We start from the raw sequence: 19,717 nt of genomic DNA on the forward strand, positions 1-19,717 counted from the left end.
GACAGTTGTCAGGAAAAACCTATCTAGTTTACTAAAGTCTGTTTGGAAAGAAAACTGCTATCCTTATTTGGTCTGGTCTACGTGTCTCCAGAGACCCAGCAGTTAGGGATGGCAATAAATGCAGCCTAGTTAGTGATGCTGTCATCCTATGAATGAATGAAAAAAAAACTCTGACTCTAAAATGGTAGGGTATAGGAAGACACCAAGTACTGCACCTCCAACCATTTTATAGGCTCAGGGCAAAGGATTTGATTTGGATTGTGGTAGACTTTTGAAGATTCTGTTTTGGTGCTGAATGTTTTTACGTCCACAAGCTATTCCCAGACATCTGATAAGATTGCCTTGATCCAGCCAGTAGGAAGTGCATGTGGATAGATATTCTTCAGTTATACTTTTGAGGAAGTGCACTCACCAAACCTCCTTCAATAGCTCCTTTTGGTGGCATGCCTGAATCTTTTTAGTTCATAGTGTGTCACTGGAAAGCAGTAACATCACAAAGGTTAATATAAACTGTACTGTTCAGACAGATCTTAAAGAAAAGGCATGATGAAGCTCCAATTATTAACTTCTTCATTTGTAACTTGGCTGCTGTAACAATTTCTAACAGTTTTTGTTTAAATTGGGAGGCAGGAGTATAGTATTTTTTTCTAAATGATTTAACAGGATTATCGCCTACATGCATAAAATGATTGTGCTTTTTGCAAATACTCCAATTTCATTAAACATTTTTTATCTGAAAAGGAATCCCAAAGCACTTCTCAAGAATTTATATAAATTAATGAATAAATGAGATGCAGAGCTACAAACAGAAAAAATGATTAACTGCTTAGTTTTGAAATGTTTATAAAGTAAGACGTGAAGGACATTGGGTAAGGCAAACTGGTGAAACAAACAAGTCACCCTTCAGGCAAAACTGACAACCTTGTCTCAACAATGGAGTACTCTCATTCCGAGTCACAGAATGAGACACTTGAACATAACCTCAGGAGGTACTTCAGTACTGTGAATCAGAGATGACATCTTCAGATGAGACATTAAATTGAAATCCCACTTGTCTTCTAAGTGAATGTAAAAGATTCCATGGCACTATTGGAAGAAAAACAGTATATATTTTCTGATATCCTGGTCAACATTTACTTGTTTACCAAGATGTAAAATAGAAGATCTGGCCATTTGTGGAAGCTTGTTCTGCTTAAATTGGCTGTCATAATAGGTCATTTCCCCATTATTTTCCATTTGATCTCTTATCAAGTTAGCTAGAAATTGGAGAGGGAGTGGCACAATCCACAAATAATGTAAGTGGGAAAATTATCTAGTGCAAAATCTAAAATTATGACACATTTAATAAGACATTTGACATTCTGTTCTGTCTGATGTTAGTGTGTTTTGGCTGAAGGGGTGAGAATCACTGGGAAATTTCAATAAGGCAGAAATAATGACATTTAGATGCATTGAATGCAAAAGAGATTTAATTTTCTTAAATTGTTACAGCAGTTGTTGAAGAATAGCAAATAAAAGTAGAACCACAAAAATGAAAGTAGTCTTTGAAATTATTCAGCAATTCTAATGAATCAAGTTGTTAGAGCTGAATCAAAGTGAAATGTAAGCCCAGAAGCTTGAACAGGGTTAGTACAGCACAATTCAATGACAAGAATATTCTTGAAACTTCTCGAATTCTTGAATCTTGACAATTTTGAAGTTTTCAATAAATGGCATAAATATATTAATTACTTGCAAATTTCTGAATTTGCATACACTATCTCAATGACCCTTTTTTTATTGTAGTCGTAACGAAACATTGTGTATCCGGTGATGAAATTAATGAGACCTGGAAAAGTAAAATTAATCATTTAAGAAGATCGTGCTCACAAACGTAATGAGAAGTTGGCTGAAAGTAAATCATATGTGCTACAAAAGGTTTTCTCCAAAACTATGTCTTAAACAGCCTTTTTGAAGTATATCTGTGTGATTGTTGTTATGTATGAGATACAGGCATGTCTGATTGATATATCTTAAGTGAACTTGACAAGAATTGTGGATTCATGAACTGGTTAGGCTGGCCGTGTTTATAATTGATGTTGCCCCTTCTTGAATGCTTGGCCATACACACGTATGTGCCACACAATGTGCATGGAGAGTGTACTCAAGCAACACTCCTTAAGATGCATGCAGGCAAGGCATTGCATCTATCTGAAGAAGACAGCAATGTACAACAAGTTGGCTACACACAGCAACCAGATGTTAGAGGGAACAATGTTTACAAATGACATACAAATTGTGGCAGTAGTAGATCCTGCCTATTGTTCTTTGTTTATGGTTTTGGAAAAGTTCAAAATGTTGATGAATTATTTTAAAATTATGATTCCATGAGTTGATGTGATATCGGCATAGCTATTCAACATTTTGTCCAGTTGTAAAAGTGGCATTTTGGAACAACTTTTCATTAGGGAAATGGCTTATTTTTGCTTTTCAGTAGAAAATAAATTCTGTGCTTTCTACAATAATATGCTTATCTGCAACATGAGTTTTATGACCAGGCAGCAAATTGTGTATACATGTCATAGAATTGTATAGTATTTGAATGAGCACATTTGCTAAGGTTATTAATACTAACTAATATGTGAAAGAATTTTCTTTTATTTCCTTTTATATCAGTACAATAAATAAAAATATCTCCTGAATTTTTCTTGTACTATGTTCACTATATATTCATAAGCCTTTGTTATTATATATGACAGAAAGTAAGACTGAACTTTTTTTCTTATAAAGTGAAATATTTTCCCGTTCCTAATTGAAAGAAACTATGTCTTAATTAAAAATTTACCATGGTGTTCAAAAGCAGCATCCACTTGGTCACCAATGCCATACCATTCATCTTCTATCAATTTTGGATTGCCCCGATCCATTCTTTCTATAGAGTCGTCATAACTAAACAAAAAGGACACTATTATTTTTAGAATCATTATTATTTTTTAGAGAGAATGCTTGATAGAAATTTCAGTGTAACAATAAATCTCATACCTCCAATATTTGTTTTCCACAAAGAAGAATGTTTTTTGAATGTCAGGAATTTGTACTGCAGCATCGATTTTCTTCACGGCTGACGGGAAACCCAAACTAGCAATAGTCTTCGGGTATCCATTTAGAGTGTTATAGCCAGTGACAGCCCAGTATTGAGTTCCTGTGTAAGTAAAATCATTGAAATAAGTTAATTAAATAAATCATGAAAAGAATTCTACATTTCAAGCAAAAATTGACAGGCAAAATTCTTAAGCTTGAAATTTAAACTAATAAGGTTTAAGCAAATTATGTATATTTATTGACATCAAGAAAAATAAACTGAGATACTTAGTTGTAAGAATGGTGGAATGACACACACTTTCCATGGGAAGTTCTGTGATTTCAGGTCAAACAAGATCAAGGAAACCTGGCAATTAACCACTTACCATAATCCTTCCATTGACATGTCAGTGTTTTTCCATGTTAAGCATTACCTGAAGGAAGAACTGATGGGAAATAAGAGCAAAAATATACTCCAGGTGGGAATTTCGATGTCTAACAAAAATAGACACTTGATGACATTGCCACTGAATGAGCTGACCAAGTACATTGTTGGCAGAATGGATGTGCATCACACGGTAATTAAATCAGCACAAGAGTTTGTTCTGATACATCTGTCCAGAATAGAATCTAATATGAGCCACTCCCAAACAACCCATGTGAAGATAAAATCTCACTTTACAGTGAAGATTCCCTCCATGATGTTTTTAACACTACCTGAAATACTCGAATTTTAAGATCTAGCCATCAAATAATGGACATTGGGAAGCACTTGAACTATCTGCAGGATGATTCTGTATCATGTTCTGGCCCAACTCCATATACTGTATTCATCATACCCTGGTTCAATAGAACAAAACCAGGCCTATATTAGGATGAAGTAGCAATATGATGACATGTATGCAGGTCAAACTTCATTATCATCATCAAATGCCAAAGCCACCCACCATTAATATCCTCAAGTTACCTTTTGAACCCAACTTAATTTATCAACTGTGACTACAAAATCAGTGCAAAGGCTGGTACATCAGTGAGGGGTGTCTCATCTCTTGACTCCTATTGCCTCTCCACAATCCAAAAGGCTCAAGTCAAGAATATAATAGAATATTAACCACTGCCTGATAGGTAACAAATATTTCTTAATGAACAAAGCAATTTTAGCATTTTTTCTAAACCTCAGCCCTTCTGTATACATTTAATTTACATTTTATATCTAAACATATTCATATACATTTGGTGCTGAGCCCATTAAAACTAGTTGTTAATACAGGCATATGTGAGGAATTAAATAAATAGTAGATTGTTTCCACTGGTTAGAAAGATGGAAACGAGAAGGTCTTATTTTAAGATAGTCACAAAAAGAGTTCAAGGGGAAATTAGAAAAAATATCTTAGACTACTTGTAGAATTCAAAATTCTCTGTTAGAATCTGTTCACAGAGTCATAGAGACAGGCCCTTTGGCCCAAACTAGTCCATACTGACTAAAATTTCCATCTACGCTAACATAATTTCCCTGCACTTGACCCATATCCTTCTAAACCTTTCCTATCCATGTATTTGTCCAAATGCCTTTTAAATATTGTTAATGTACCTGCAACAACAACTTTAGCCAGCAGCTAATTCCATATGTGTACCATCCTCTATGTAAAAAGGTTGTCCCTCAGCTTCCCTTTTATTCTTTCCCTCTACCCTTAAACTGATGTCCCCTAGTTCATGATTCCCCAACGCTGGGAAAAAGACTGAGTGCATTCACCTTATCCATGCCTCTTATGATCATATACACTTCTGTAAAATCCCCTCTCACTCTTCTGTACAGTAAAGAAAAAGATCCTAACTTGTCCAACCTCTTCCTACAACTCAGATCCTTGAGTCCTGGCAACAACCTTGTAAATTTCTTCTGCACTCTTTCCAGTTTAATAACATCTTTCTCATAACATGGTGACTAAAACTGAACACAATACTTCAAGTGCGGCTTCAACAATGTCCTGAACATAATTCCCAATTTCGATACTGCGTGACCTGACTGATGAAGGCCAGTGTGCCAAAAGCTTTCTTCACTGCCCTTTGACTCCACTTTCAGAGAACCCTGCACCTAAACTCCATAGTCCCTCTATTCCACTATGCTCCTTAAGGCCCTACCATTCACCATGAAACTCCTACCTTGATTTAACATTTCAAAATGCAAGATCTCGCACTTAGAGTCATAGAGATGTACAGCATGGAAACAGACCCTTCGGTCCAACACGTCCATGCCGACCAGATATCCCAACCCGTCTAGTCCCACCTGCCAGCACCCGGCCCATATCCCTCCAAACCCTTCCTATTCATATGTCCATTCAAATGCCTCTTAAATGTTGCAATTGTACCAGCCTCCATCACTTCCTCTGGCAGCTCATTCCACGCACGTACCACCCTCTGTGTGAAAAAGTTGCCCCTTAGGTCTCTTTTATATTTTTCCCCTCTCACCCTAAATCTATGCCCTCTATTTCTGGACTCCCCAACCCCAAGGAAAAGACTTTGCCTATTTACCCTATCCATGCCCCTCATAATTTTGTAAACCTCTATACGGTCTCTCCTCAGCCTCCGACGATCCAGGGAAAACAGCCCCAGTCTGTTCAGCCTCTCCCTATAGCTCAAATCCTCCAACCCTGGCAACATCCTTGTAAATCTTTTCTGAACCCTTTCAAGTTTCACAACATCTTTCCAATAGGAAGGAGACCAGAATTGCACGCAATATTCCAACAGTGGCCTAACCAATGTCCTGTACAGCCGCAACATGACCTCCCAACTCCTGTACTCAATACCCTGACCAATAAAGGAAAGCATACCAAACGCCTTCTTCACTATCCTATCTACCTGCGACTCCACTTTCAAGGAGCTATGAACCTGCACTCCAAGGTCTCTTTGTTCATCAACACTCCCTAGGACCATACCATTAAGTATATATGACTTCTTAGTATTAAAATCCATTTGCTATTTCTTGGCCAACTTCCCCAGTTGATCAGATAACCATCTTCACTGCTCACAATAGCTCCTATTTTGGTGTCATCTGCAAACTTACTAATCATGCCTTGTACATTCTCATCCAAATCATTGATATATAGAGGAACCTCGATTATCCAAATATCAATTATCCGAATTTTGGATTGTCTGAAGACTATCTCTAGGTCCTGCAAAAATGTTACATCAAAGAGGTATTCGATTTACCTGTACTGAAGAACATGTAAATAAGCTGGAAAATCAAAGAAACACAAGCACCTCAAACATCGGTGACTGGATATTTTTTAGGTAAGGGTCGTTACACAGCCCTTTGCAAAAGTAAGTATTTTACAGTATTCTTGTCACTTTACCAGACTATTCATGCAAAAACTGGCCGAGAAAGTAAACGTATGTGCGAGGCGGTGCTTCTGTCTTTCTATCGCAACACTGAGTTCCCAGAAATTAACAAATGCTCTTGCCATCATAGAAGCTGTTGGGGACCTTGATTAATATTTCATATACAATATTTATGAGATGGTATGGGTTTAGTCCTTCTCAGTTTAACCTGTAATTTGCAGAATGCAAAGATTAGTTTGTTTAAATAGCAGACTCATTAAAATTATAGATTTAAACAAATTCTCCAGTAGAGCACAGCACTCGATCAGTGTAGCTTCCCTTATTTAAAGTTAAGTCAATTATCTGAATAATTAATTATCCAAACAAAATAGTGCCCGCCCATCTCACTTGGATAATCAAGGTTCCTCTGTAGATAACAAACAGCAATGGGCCCAGCACCAACCCCTGAGGCACTCCACTAGTCACAGGCCTCCACTCCAACAAGCATCCACCCACTGCTTCCTCCCATCAAGCCAGCTATGTATCCAATTTTCCAGCTCGCCCCAGATTCCATGCAATCTCACTTTCAAAGACAGTCTACCCTATGGAACCTTGTCAAAGGCCTTACTGAAATCCATATGGACTACCTCCACCTCTCTTTCCTTGTCAACCTTTCTGGTCACATCATCAAAGAATTCTATTTTCTCTCTAGTTATTCTATTTCCTTTAATATACTTAAAGGACCTCTTTGAATTCAGCCAACACTATCTTGTGTCCCTTTTTGGTCCTACTGATTTCCAGCTTCAGTAAATTCCCGTACTCCCCATATATGTCAAATACATGAGGGCGGCATGGTGGCACAGTGGTTAGCAATGCTGCCTCACAGCGCCAGAGACCCGGGTTCAATTCCCGCCTCAGGCGACTGACTGTGTGGAGTTTGCACAGTCTCTCCGTGTCTGCGTGGGTTTCCTCCGGGTGCTCTGGTTTCCTCCCACAGTCCAAAGATGTGCAGGTCAGGTGAATTGGCCATGCTAAATTGCCCGCAGTGTTAGGTAAGAGGTAAATGTAGGGGTATGGGTGGGTTACGCTTCGGCGGGTCGGTGTGGACTTGTTGGGCCGAAGGGCCTGTTTCCACACTGTAATGTAATCTAATTATGGATTTTATTTGATTTTCTGTAAATACAGAACTGTTAATACATCTATCAGAAATAACTCTGAACTCAAAAGCACAACAAGTTATGTGTGTTTATGAAGGGCTATGATAGTGAGTTGGTTTGAGCATTATCATTTCTTCTTGTTGCCTCAGTCGAAATCCACTCCATAGTGATACTGGACCACAGCTTTGGTTTTCAGTAAATCAATCAATACACTCTAATGTAATGTCATAAATTTAGTAAGAAATCATGGTCTTGCTTTGGTACAATTAAAAAAAATTGCGAATCTTGACCTATTTTTACTGATAATGAGTCCACAAAACCAAACTGATGTTGAATTCTCTGGAAAAGGCAGATAATGTCAATTTGGACTCCTTCTTTGGATGCCTTTTTTAATCAATTATAAACTTACTTTTCATTAATTCCCTCTGGCCTGGCTGAAATGACATTCGACTAATCTAGGTTTATTGTAGCTATGTTATCTTTCAATAATTTTAAAATTATACATAGTACATTTGTAAGTTGTTCTGCAAAAAATCTATGCAAGTGCCCACAAGGCAAAATTCCCATATTACCTGCATCCCTGCAATACTGGTAAAAATGCTGTCCTCTCATGATGATGGCATTATACATTTACTATGTTTCTCCATTCAAAGAATCTGTTTGGCTGCTACTAGTTTTGCTCCTTATTTATTGATTTGCACCTGCAGGCAAAATTTACTGTTACACCCAATTAGCTTTATGCAGTACTCAAACCTCCAGAGTTGATTGAGATTTTCACTTACCTGTCTACTTCAGTCTCCATTGTCACCTTACTCCATTTTATTTTAGTACTTGTGTTCTTCAGTGTCTTTTCACTCTGTTTAATTTATGATGCCTGCACCAATTTCTCAGCCACAAATATCTGCTAGCATCCCTTGATCTTGTTTGCAGCTTAAGTAACATCATTAATTGTTGGGTGAGGGTAGTGAAAATGTAATTTACATCTGACCCATAGTATACCTCTAGCATCAACATCTCTTACATTAAGTTGGAAAATTACAAAGTCATACATCTGTGAGATATTATATTATAGGTCTCTTTACCAATCTACTCACAAGCACTCTTCATTTATAATACCGCATTCCCACTCAGTCATTCATAACTCTGTACTAACTCACTCACTAGCTCGCTATGTTCATAAAACTGCATTTTTGTAGTACATCTTACTATTACAAGATAGACTAAATTAAAACATCCCTTCCAACCCACTACTGCTTCTTCACACCTTCAATCCTTGTTGGCCTGATGTTGCAAGCTTATGTTTAGATCTATTTCTAAATCAAAAGCTACCCCTGAATAAGTGTCAATATTATCACCTATCCAGAACAATGCCATCTCTGTCACCAGGTCTCCATGATTCACCGGAAACTATGGAAAGATTGTAATATTAATCAGCGTTTAGCAACCGTCTCTCAGGACCTGAGTACTTACAGAACATCAATCAGTTTCCTCAACTTAAATACATATTAATTAAGAAATCTCTTTTAAGAAATAATCAAAACAGCACTTCTGTGAATCAGCATGAACGAGAGTCAAAACCAGTAATAGTAAATAACATCTCGTGACCCAGTTGCAGTAATCAGTTCACTATCCTTTGTGCTTTTATTAAGCACATGTATAATTTCTAACTTCTTTAGGGTTAGTATTTTTATTGACATTTACTAACTTAAAAGATAAAAGGACTAACACTTCTTGATTATGCAAGCAGACCGGACAGACACTTTAACCCCGTCAGGGATAACAGTCAGCATTTAACAAATGTTTAAATCATCTCCCGCTTTCCCTGGACAGATGTCACACAAAAAATTGTGTATAATAGATACAATTATGTAACACCATAGTGCTAGAATTTTAATGTATGTAAGAACTGTGTATAAAGATGATGTGATGTTGTGTGATTTTTAACTGTGTATAAAGAGGCTACTGTAAGAACGGTACTTCGGGATTCCATCACCGCCTCGAACTGTGCTACCGCGGATGCTAAATAAAGAGACTATTTTCGCTACTTGACACAATCTCACACATCTAACACTCTCAATATCATAAAAACACAGCACGGATAATTTAGAGAAGATTTCTAACCTTTGAAAAATAGTGTAGTTCCCTTAAAAACATTTTCATATGAAGCATCAATTTTTGTCGGGAGATCTGGCCATAAAGATTTGGTCAGCGTTAGAATTGCATTTGGCATTCGTGGGACAACACGCCAAACAAACCTAAATGCAAATTCAAAAGATTAGTGCTATCCAATTCTTCTAATTATTAATGTTTGGTTAATATCATCATGTTGATATTGAACATTAAACAGAACATCAGTCTAGACATTAAAGGATATCCTGTAATATTAAGTTGATTGGTTGCTATATTTTAATAGTCATGATTCAAAGTTGACAATTGATCTCTTAAAATCCAACATTGCAGTTTGTGAACAATACATTTTTATTATTCCTGTAAGTGTAATCATTGCGTACTTATAAAATGTGAAACACACAATAGCACATGAGAAGTAAACCAATGAGTTATATTTTCCTGACAGAACTCAAAAAAAAGGAATAAGTGGAGGAGGATATTCATTGTTTCATGACTTCTGCAAGAAGTGCACTTCCAGAAAAGCAGATGAATGATGTGAAATGGAATAATCCTGGTCTTTCCAACTAAATTTATTCTTCATATTACTTTGCACCTTCAAATAGAAGTGTTCCTTAGAAAGTTAGCAGTGGATCCCCAGCAGACTGTAAGCTTTGTGAACAAAAATAATAAATCATATTAAATTGGATTCATTGTGGATAGGGATTTAGTAGGAAGTAGGAGTCAGAGTAAGTGATATAGGTTGTATATTCTAATGAGAAAGATGCAAATAGAGATGGCCCCAGGGATCTGAAATAGGTTCTTAGCATTTCACCATATTTATAAATGACATAAATAAGAAAATAGAGAGCTGTATATCCAAGTTTAATAATGTCACCAAATTAGGAGGAAAATTAATCAGTGTACAGGAGAGCAGAAGGGCTCTTGTGCCATAGTGGTAGTTCCCTCAACTCTGAGATAAGGCACTTGGGTTCAAATCCCCTGCTCCAGAGGAGTGTAGTAACATCTCTGAACAGATTGATATTTTAAAAAGAAAAGGAAGCAGATATTTACAAAGGGATATTGATAGATTAATTGCAGACAAAACTGTGGTAGATCAACTTAAATGGAAGAAGTGTGAAGTAATCATGTCTGAGCAATTAATCAAAATTGTTTCCAAATGGTGAGAAGCTACAGACTGAATAAGAAAAGAGATTCAGAGCCATATACAAAAGCTAATAATTAGTTATGCGAAGTCCTAATGACTAATGGCTCTCTATCTTGACAGGCCAAAATCCTGGAATTCCTTCCCTGAGGACATTGTAGGTCTACCTACAGCACATGGACTGCTGTGGTTCAAGAAGTTATGGATAAGAATATTTGGCTATGGGTAAGAATATTTGGTCCTCAGTAGGGCACTTGCCAGGAGAACCCTGGGAAAACTTGTCTCTTTACATTTTATTTACAAGAAAGATTTAATCTCAAAATGTTATCTTTTTTTCTTTTCAGATGCTGATAGACTCAATATCAATGCCAAAATGTCAATAATATATCAGATTTATAATGTTTACTTCTTTAAACTGTACTAACATGTTTAGAGTATTCTCAAGTCCTGATAAAGACATGAATGACAGAAAATTGTTCCATACCTGTCTTTATAGAACATAATTTCTCCACGAAGTGTACTAACTGCATCAAAGGAGAGGAAAGGATCACATGTCTCTGGGGTCTTTGGGTGATGTTTTTGGTCATGATTACCTGATGAACCTAGGTTAACATATTTACAGTCACAGAGATGTACAACACAGAAACAAACCTTTTGGTCCAACTTCTCCATGCCAATCAGATATTCTAAATTAATCTAATCCCATTTGCCAGCATTTGGTCCATATCCCTGCAAATCCTTTCTATTCATAAACCTATCTTGATGCCTTTTAAATGTTGTAATTATATCAGTCTCCACCACCTCCTCTGACAGTTCAATCCAAACACACACCACCCTCTGCATGAAAACATTGCCCCTTAGCTTCCTTTCAAATCTTTCCCCTATCACCTTAAATCTATACCCTCTAGTTTTGGACTCTACCACCGCAGGGTCTATTTACTGTAGCTATGCCCTTCATAGTGTTATAAACCTCTTTAAGGTCACCCCTCAGCCCCTGACACTCTGGGAAAAATAGCCCCAACCCATTCAGTCTCTCCCTATAGCTCAAACCCCCCCCAACCCTGGCAACATCCTTGTAAATCTTTTCTGATCCCTTTCAAGTTTCAAACATCCTTCCTAAAGCAGGAGGACAAGAATTACACATGGCCTAACCAATGTCCTGTACAGTCACAACATGACCTCCCAACCCCCATAGTCAATGCTCTGACCAATAAAGGCAAGCATACGAAAACCCTTCTTCACACTCCTATCTACCTGCAATTACACTTTCAAGAAACTATGAACCTGCATGAATATATCATAGTGAAGTCCATCTTCAGCCATAAGTGCCAAGGGGATAATCCATCATGGCTTCCTTCTGAGGTACCCAGCATCACAGATATCAGTCTTCCACCAATTTAATTCAGTCTTCATGAAATCAAGAAATGGCTGAAGACACTTGATTCTGAAAAGACTATGGGCCTTGACAGCACTCAGGCTAAAGTACTGAAGACTCGTGCCTTGGAACTAGTTATGGCCTTTGCTAAGCTGTTCCAGTACAACAACAACAATTTCATTTACCCAACAATGTGGAAAATTGTCTATGTATGTCCTGTGCACAAAAAGGCAGGCTTCCAGGGGAGGGGATAGCCTAGTGGTATTATCGCTGGACTGTTAATCCAGAGACCCAGATTATGTTCTGGGGACCTGTTTTTGAAACCCGTTATGGAAGATGCTAGAATTTGCATTCAATAAAAAAATTTCAGGAATTAAAGAGGCTAACGATCATCATAACTCCATTGTCAATTGTCAGAAAAACCCAACAGCACAGAAACAGATCTTTCGGACCAGATATCCTAATCTAATCTAGTCTCATTTCCCAGCACTTGGCTATTATCCCTCTAAACCCTTCCTATTCATACAACCATCCAGATGCCTTTAAATGCTGTAATTGTACCAGCCTCCACCACTTCCTCTGGCAGCTCACTCCATACGCCCACCATCCTCTGCTTGAAAACGTTACCCCTTAGCTCGCTTTCAAATCTTTCCCCTCTGACCCTAAACCAATGCCCTCTAGTTCTGAAATCCCCCACCCCAGGGAAAATACTTTGTTTATTTACCCTATCTATGCTGCTCATGGTTTTATAAACCTCTATAAGGTCACACCACAGCCTCTGACACTCTAGGAAAAACAGCCCCAGCCTGTTCAGCCTCTCCCTACAGCTCAAACTCTCCAACTCTGGAAACATCCTTGTAAATCTTTTTTGAACCCTTTAAAGTTTCACATACTAGAATCATAGTTATGCAAGTCTTAAATAACAGATTTGAATTTCTTTCCTTGTCACCTTAAGAAACATTCGTGGTTATAGAATCCATACGGTGTGGAAACAGGCCATTTGGCCCAATGGATCCATGCTGACCCTCTGAAGAGCATCCCACCCAATCCCTATCACACTGCATTTCGCATGGCTAATACACCGAACCGACACATCCCTGAACACTACGGATAATTTAGCATGGCCAATCCACCTAATCTGTACATCCTTAGACTACGAGAGAAAACCGGAACACTCGAAACCCATGCAGACATGGGGAGAATGTGCAAATTCTACACAAACAGTCGTCCCAGGGTTGAATCAAACCTGGGTCCCTGGCTCTGTGGGGCAGCAATGCTCATCACTGAGCCATGATGTGCAAAATTCCTGACTAACAAAGCTCATTTTCATTTTTTAAAATCTTATAGTTTTGCCACTTTGCTGCATTGATAATATTTGGGACATGAGCATTTTTGCATTTTGAAATCTTGTATGCGTTCATTCTGGTGTAAGTTGTTGCATGAAATTTAGGAAAATAAATATGGCTATGCAACAGACAAACCTTGATTTTTGTTACTACATGCTTTATAGTAATTCCTGTTTGATTGTAATTTGAGAGGCTGCCAACTGCAAATACACTCATAAATTCACTACTTTTAAAGTTAAAAAAACTTTCTCAATTCTTTCTCACACATTAGCAGTTTGCTTGTCCTTTGCTTGGATGAGAAAAACTTGATGGACAATCAACATGATAGGTGGAAGGCAAGTTTGCTGAGAGTTTTGATGTGCAGTCCTGCAGCTGATGGATGCTAGACTGTGACTACAGTTCTGGTCTGTGTAACACCAAGAGCATAAGAACTAGAAGCAGGAGTAGGTCATCCGGCCCTTGGAGCCTGTTCCACCATTCAATAAGATTATAGCTGATCTTTTTGTGGACTCAGCTCCACTTACCCGCCCTCCCATCGTATCCCTAAATTTCTTTATTTTTCAAAAAAAATCTACTTAGCTTTAAAAGCATTTACTGAAGTAGCATCAACTATTTCCCTGGGCAGGGAATTCTACAGATTAACAACTTTCTGGGTTGAAAAGTTCCTTCTCAATTCAGTCCTAAATCTGCTTCCTCTAATCTTGTAGCTACGCCGTCTTGTTTTAGCTTCACCTGCTAGTGGAAACATCCTATCTACTTCTATTTTATCTATTCCCTTCATAATTTTCTATGTTTCTCTAAGATTCCCCCTCATTCTTCTAAATTCCAATGAATATAATCCAAATCTACTCAGTCTCTCCTCATAAGGCAACCCCCTCAACTCTGGAATCAACCTAGTGAACCTCCTCTGCACCCCCTCCAGTGCCAGTACATTCTTTCTCAAGCAAGGAGACCAAAACTGCACTCAGTACTCCAGGTGTGGCCTCACTAGCACCTTGTACAGCTGCAAAATTAAGTCCCTGCTTTTAAACTCAACCCCTTTAGCAATGAAGGACAAAATTCCATTTGCCTTCCTAATTACTTGTTGTACCTGCAGATCAACCTTCTGTGATTCACGCACAAGAACACCAAGGTCCCTTTGCATAGCAGCATGCTGCAACTTTTTACCATTCAAGTAATAATCTTTTTTACTGTTACTCCTATCAAAATGGATGACTTCACATTTATTAACATTGTATTCCATCTGCCAGACCTTTGCCCACTCACTCAATGTATCTATGTTCCTCTGCAAAGTTTCACAGTCCTATGCACACTTTGCTTTGCCACTCATCTTAGTGTCATCTGCAAACTTTAACACACTACATGTGGTCCCCAACTCCAAATCATCTATATAAATTGTAAATAATTGCAGTCCCAACACCGATCCCTGAGGCACACTACTAGTCACTGATTGCTAGCCAGAATACCACTCATAACCAATCCTCTAGCCATGCTAATACTTTACCCCTAACTCCATGCATTCTTCTCCTATGCAGCAGCCTCTTGTGTGGCTGTTCAGTTGTTCATACTGGTGAAATAGGGCAAGTTACTTTTCTGGGGTGCCTATGTGTACCTACTTCAGGGAAGATAATCAGAAGAACTGGTTGTGTCCTGGCAACAAGATGAATGGTTTGGAGTCTCATACTTTGGGAAACTGTTCAAACGCCATTCATGGAGGGCCCATACAAATGAAAAAGAATCACACCAGCTGGGGATGAGAGTTCTATTCTGTGCTCCTGAAGTGAACAAATCTAATTGAAGTTGATTGCCATCCCAATATTTCCAAAGTTTAATGCTTTTGCAGTTGGCAAAATGGTTCTGAAGGACAATATCACCAACACTGTGAGGTGTCATGGGTCTTTCACTCTCAATGCAGCATCAAAAACCTCAGCTCTCTCTAGACTGTCAACTGGTGGTATGTTGTCAAGCCTGTAAGCTGAAAGTTCAAAAAGAGCCCATTGAGTCTGCACCAACCACCCGAACAGCATCCTACCCCCCCAACCCCCATCCCTGAAATCTTACATTTCCCATGGTTATTCTACCTAGTATGCATGTCCCTGGATACTACAAGCAATTTAGCATGGCCTGTGGACTGTGGAGGAAATCACACAGATTTTACTAATCAATTGAACTTAAATTCCACCATCTGCTGTCTTGGAATTTAAATCTGTCACGGGTATTAGTCTGGGTCTCTAGATTACTATTCCATTGTCTCCTTGTTATCTTAATGTTCCTTCTGCGGTATTATGATGAAAGTATGCATTGATATAAGGCAATATGATCTACAGTAGCTGCTTATAATCAAAGTGATGCAAATCACTTCATTATTTATCATTTTTGTTCTAGAAAACCAAATCGAACCTACCATACAGTGCCTGTATTCCCACAACATCATCATACGGTAGTCTGAACTCTTGCATATTTGAATATGAATATGTGGGGAACATCAAAGCCCCCACGTCTTGAGAATGAGCCATTCCTAGAATGTGTCCAATTTCATGAGCAGCCACCAGGAATAAGTTATATCCTGTAAAGCCATAGAAAACGTTCCATTATAACAGCCTATTTCCAAATTTTATTACAGGACAGAGAATCTTAAAGACTCAGTTTAAAATGACAGAATCACAGAGAAGAGACTAGTGTAAAGTTACAATATTTTGTGTAATAAATAAACACACAGCTAAATTAAGAAAAAAACTGTACCTGTTCACAATGACTTAATACAAAAGTTATGTCTATATATAGGTTTATATATATTTATAATAAGACAAGAATTTTGGTGTTATTGCACTTTGAATCCAATTATTCAGTTAATTTGCATTTAGGATTTAGAATGTAATTACTTCTGGAGAATACTAATGTGAAATTTTCCACATCTCACGACCCTCTTAGCCAATGTGGAAAACAGGTAAATTGCTGTATATATTCTATGCAGTTTTGAATAATTAATTCTATAATGGAAGCTGTCTTTCCTGACTAAATTTAAAATGGAACTTAAAGTCTGCATATGTGCAAGCATAACACATAATGCAAAAGATGAGTGCAAACACCCTGACTTGGCCAGCTTACTCCACGATCTTTAATAGCTGTGAGACAGCTACTTTTTAGAGGAAAAGTTTCTGCTAACCCTCACTTAGAGCAGTAAGTCCCACCTCGGAGAGTTGTCATTCAATCAAATGGCTGGCAGCTCTCTCGTCCTGGCATTGCCACCAGGAGCAGTGACCACTGTTGGTACTGCAACAATTCCTGATGGAAACAAGCTGGAATGGAGATAAACTTCAAAGACAGTCCCAGATTTTGCCTTGAAGGGCTGAGGTTAAGAGAAGTGGGGCTGGGGTAGACTGGTCTGGGGCGAGGGAAACGCAAGGGTCAAGGGACTACATTTGCAGGGGGCCTCTGCTTGGCACAGGAGACATTCAAAGAAAGCAACTCCTCTGTTTTGCCTAGCATGCCACATGCAATGAGTGGGAGGCATACTTTATGCTGGCCTCCTTCCAATAAAGGCAAAATTAAATGGTTGCTTTAGAGCCATAATTTAACAACAAGTGAGGGTTAAGGGTTCCCAGTACCTCCCCCACTGCGGGCAAAACTGCAGTTCAGGCAGTAGGCACCAGCAACTGATTGACAGGTTAATTCCCAACAGTAGAATATTGGGTACCTTTGAATATCTTTAGTTCAATTCAGAGAACTGACTTCTGTTGTTCGGCTATTCATTTCATCCATGTAAACATTTAGCAAGGCAAATGTCCATGAATTTTTTTTAGTTTAAAACTCCTGTTGGTCAAGAGGTTTAAGAGGTAGTTTCTGAAAAGACTATTTACTTGCTTGTGGACTAGTTTTATTTCTATTCAGTGTTTTTATTTTTTTTGCTACTGTTTGATTATGCTTTCCTACTCATTAGTAAGTCTTTCACTGTGGGCAACACACATTGTCTCAAATGTTCAAGATGCAGTGAAAACATTAAGAGGAATTTTGTTCTTGTCATCTCAGATGTGGTATATATAACAGTACAAATTTCTGATCATGGGAGACTCAATCAGGTAACAGAAGATGCAACTTATGTGAAATATTCAAATTATAACAGAGTTTTTCATCAAATTCTGAGGTACTGAAAATGTGGCAAGGAAAGAGATTGAAGGGCAGCACCAAGTACAAATAAAATAGCTAGCCAAATGGAGAGAGGGGAATTCGGCATATAGGTAACTCTGGTGCACTCCCTTGCACCTCTTAGCTGTCTACTAGAGTTACTTGAGGCCTTAGATAAAGTTCTCTGCTCATTCATTAGGTAGTGCAAACAGACTTAAATACAAAAGTAGATATTTAATATTAAAATAAAATGAACAAATTAAAAATATAAATAAAAACTGAAAATACTGCAGATGCTGTAAATCAGAAACAAATTCAGAAACTGTTGAAAAAGCTCAGCAGGTCTGGCAATATCTGTGAAGAGAAATCTGATGATCCTTTCTCAGAAGGGATTGCTGCTGAATCAGTCAAGAATACAAAGATAGCGAGAAAATGGTTTACTCACCAAAATGCTTACAAATATTTTAAGTGAATATGCAAAGTATGTAACTCATACGAACTTTTTTGATGATAATAGACTATATTCTGAGTTTGATTACATTATTTAAACTTTGTACCATTTGAGTCCATTGACCATGTTTCAGCTTCGTCAAAATGAACATCACCTCCAAGATTTGGACCTGGTGGAAAGCCATGTGCCAGAATGCCATTGGGTCCATCAAATGGATATCCATCGTTATGTACTAGCAAAAATAAAAGTGAAAAGATAAATTATTATTTAATTTCATTGTGTTTTCCTAAATTACCTCAATATCACAAAATACTGGTCAATTACCTGCAAATACGAAGGATATCATTATGTCAGCTACGCCATTTGAAATCCTGATGAATTTCAAAGGTGTGACATCGCTCCACACTTTGAATGCTGCTTTGATAGCTGTAACCACTTCACTTGATGTAATATCTGGACTATAGTTGATGATCCTTTAGGAAAATAATCAAAAAATGAGCTAAAATACTATGTTTATTATCAAAAATGCCACCTAAAATATCAGAGAAACATAAAATTTACCTATAAGTCAAGTTGTTATGTAGCCATTTGATACGGCCTGGAAAGTGATTGTACTGAAGTGATTGACTGTCCTGAATTCCACATCGAGGTTTCTTCATGATTTCTAAAGTTTCAGAATTCAGCTCACCTGTTACTAGGAGGCCAAAGAAGTTTTGCATTTTCATAATATTTGCTCTTAGATTATCATTACTACTTGCTTTCAGACCATCAGAAGAGTCATAAAATTGCATGAGATATTGCTAGAAAAGCAGAACAACACGTTAGTAAACATTGCTCAAACATACTACTTTTTGAAGATTGTAATATAAATAGTTAGTCTTAACTTTTAAACCCTTGAATACCTTAGCAAAATCCAAATCATGCTGATTTATCTCAGAGGATAAGGGAAATGTAAACACAAATGTAGAGTTGAGCAGTATCAGCAGAATTGGAACCTGGAAATATTTCATTTTCTTCTTAATTGGAGATATAGGTGAAATGGATGCTGTTTCCTTCAGCCACTTTTATATACTTGACTAATCCAGCAGCATTGCATAATTCATCCAATATTGTCATTAACTTCCATATACTAAAAGATTGCAACTAGGGCCAGGATATGATTTTTATTTTTTAAAAATTTGAGCATTATTGACAGGAAACCACATGGTAGCTCTGTTACATGTTGCATCACCCTTTGTTCTTGGACACTAAAATAATAATGTGTTCAACTCCTTTAGTATTTTCTGTTCCATCACTATGATCTGTTTGTTTGAATCCCTCTTCCCTACCATTACATTCTCACCTCTAAAAATAAATGCTAGGAGCTCATGGATTTTATCTTAAGTTTGAGATCATCCAGTTAGCTATTTCTGCATAATAATAATTTCCACTTATCTACAAAGTTTTCATGTCCTAGTTGGATTTGAATTATTTTCAAATCTCTTTTCAATTTCTTTACAAGCTCATCATGACTCCCACTTTGTGTTCCATTAAAACCATTCCCAATAATATTGTATGTCAGTGTAACTGGTTTCATTTCTGAAATAACTCAACTTTCTCAAATGTTCCTTCGAACAT

General features: G+C 37.6%; 1 protein-coding gene across 1 annotated transcript; it reads right to left on the reverse strand.

Moving 5' to 3' along the window:
- Positions 1-1,447: 1,447 nt before the first annotated feature.
- Positions 1,448-19,141, reverse strand: LOC122550687 (collagenase 3-like). Its single transcript, XM_043691796.2, has 10 exons — positions 19,003-19,141; positions 18,662-18,900; positions 18,425-18,573; positions 18,207-18,332; positions 15,929-16,090; positions 11,288-11,405; positions 9,654-9,787; positions 3,022-3,181; positions 2,825-2,928; positions 1,448-1,828 (listed from the first exon to the last, which is right to left on the reverse strand). The coding sequence occupies exons 1-10, from the start codon at positions 19,108-19,110 to the stop codon at positions 1,728-1,730; spliced, it is 1,401 nt and encodes a 466-aa protein (XP_043547731.1). The 5' UTR covers positions 19,111-19,141; the 3' UTR covers positions 1,448-1,727.
- Positions 19,142-19,717: the final 576 nt, after the last annotated feature.

The sequence above is a fragment of the Chiloscyllium plagiosum genome, unplaced genomic scaffold, assembly GCF_037043375.1.
Source record: "Chiloscyllium plagiosum isolate Xiang-an unplaced genomic scaffold, Cpla_swu_hap1 HiC_scaffold_6, whole genome shotgun sequence".
NCBI lineage: Eukaryota > Metazoa > Chordata > Chondrichthyes > Orectolobiformes > Hemiscylliidae > Chiloscyllium > Chiloscyllium plagiosum.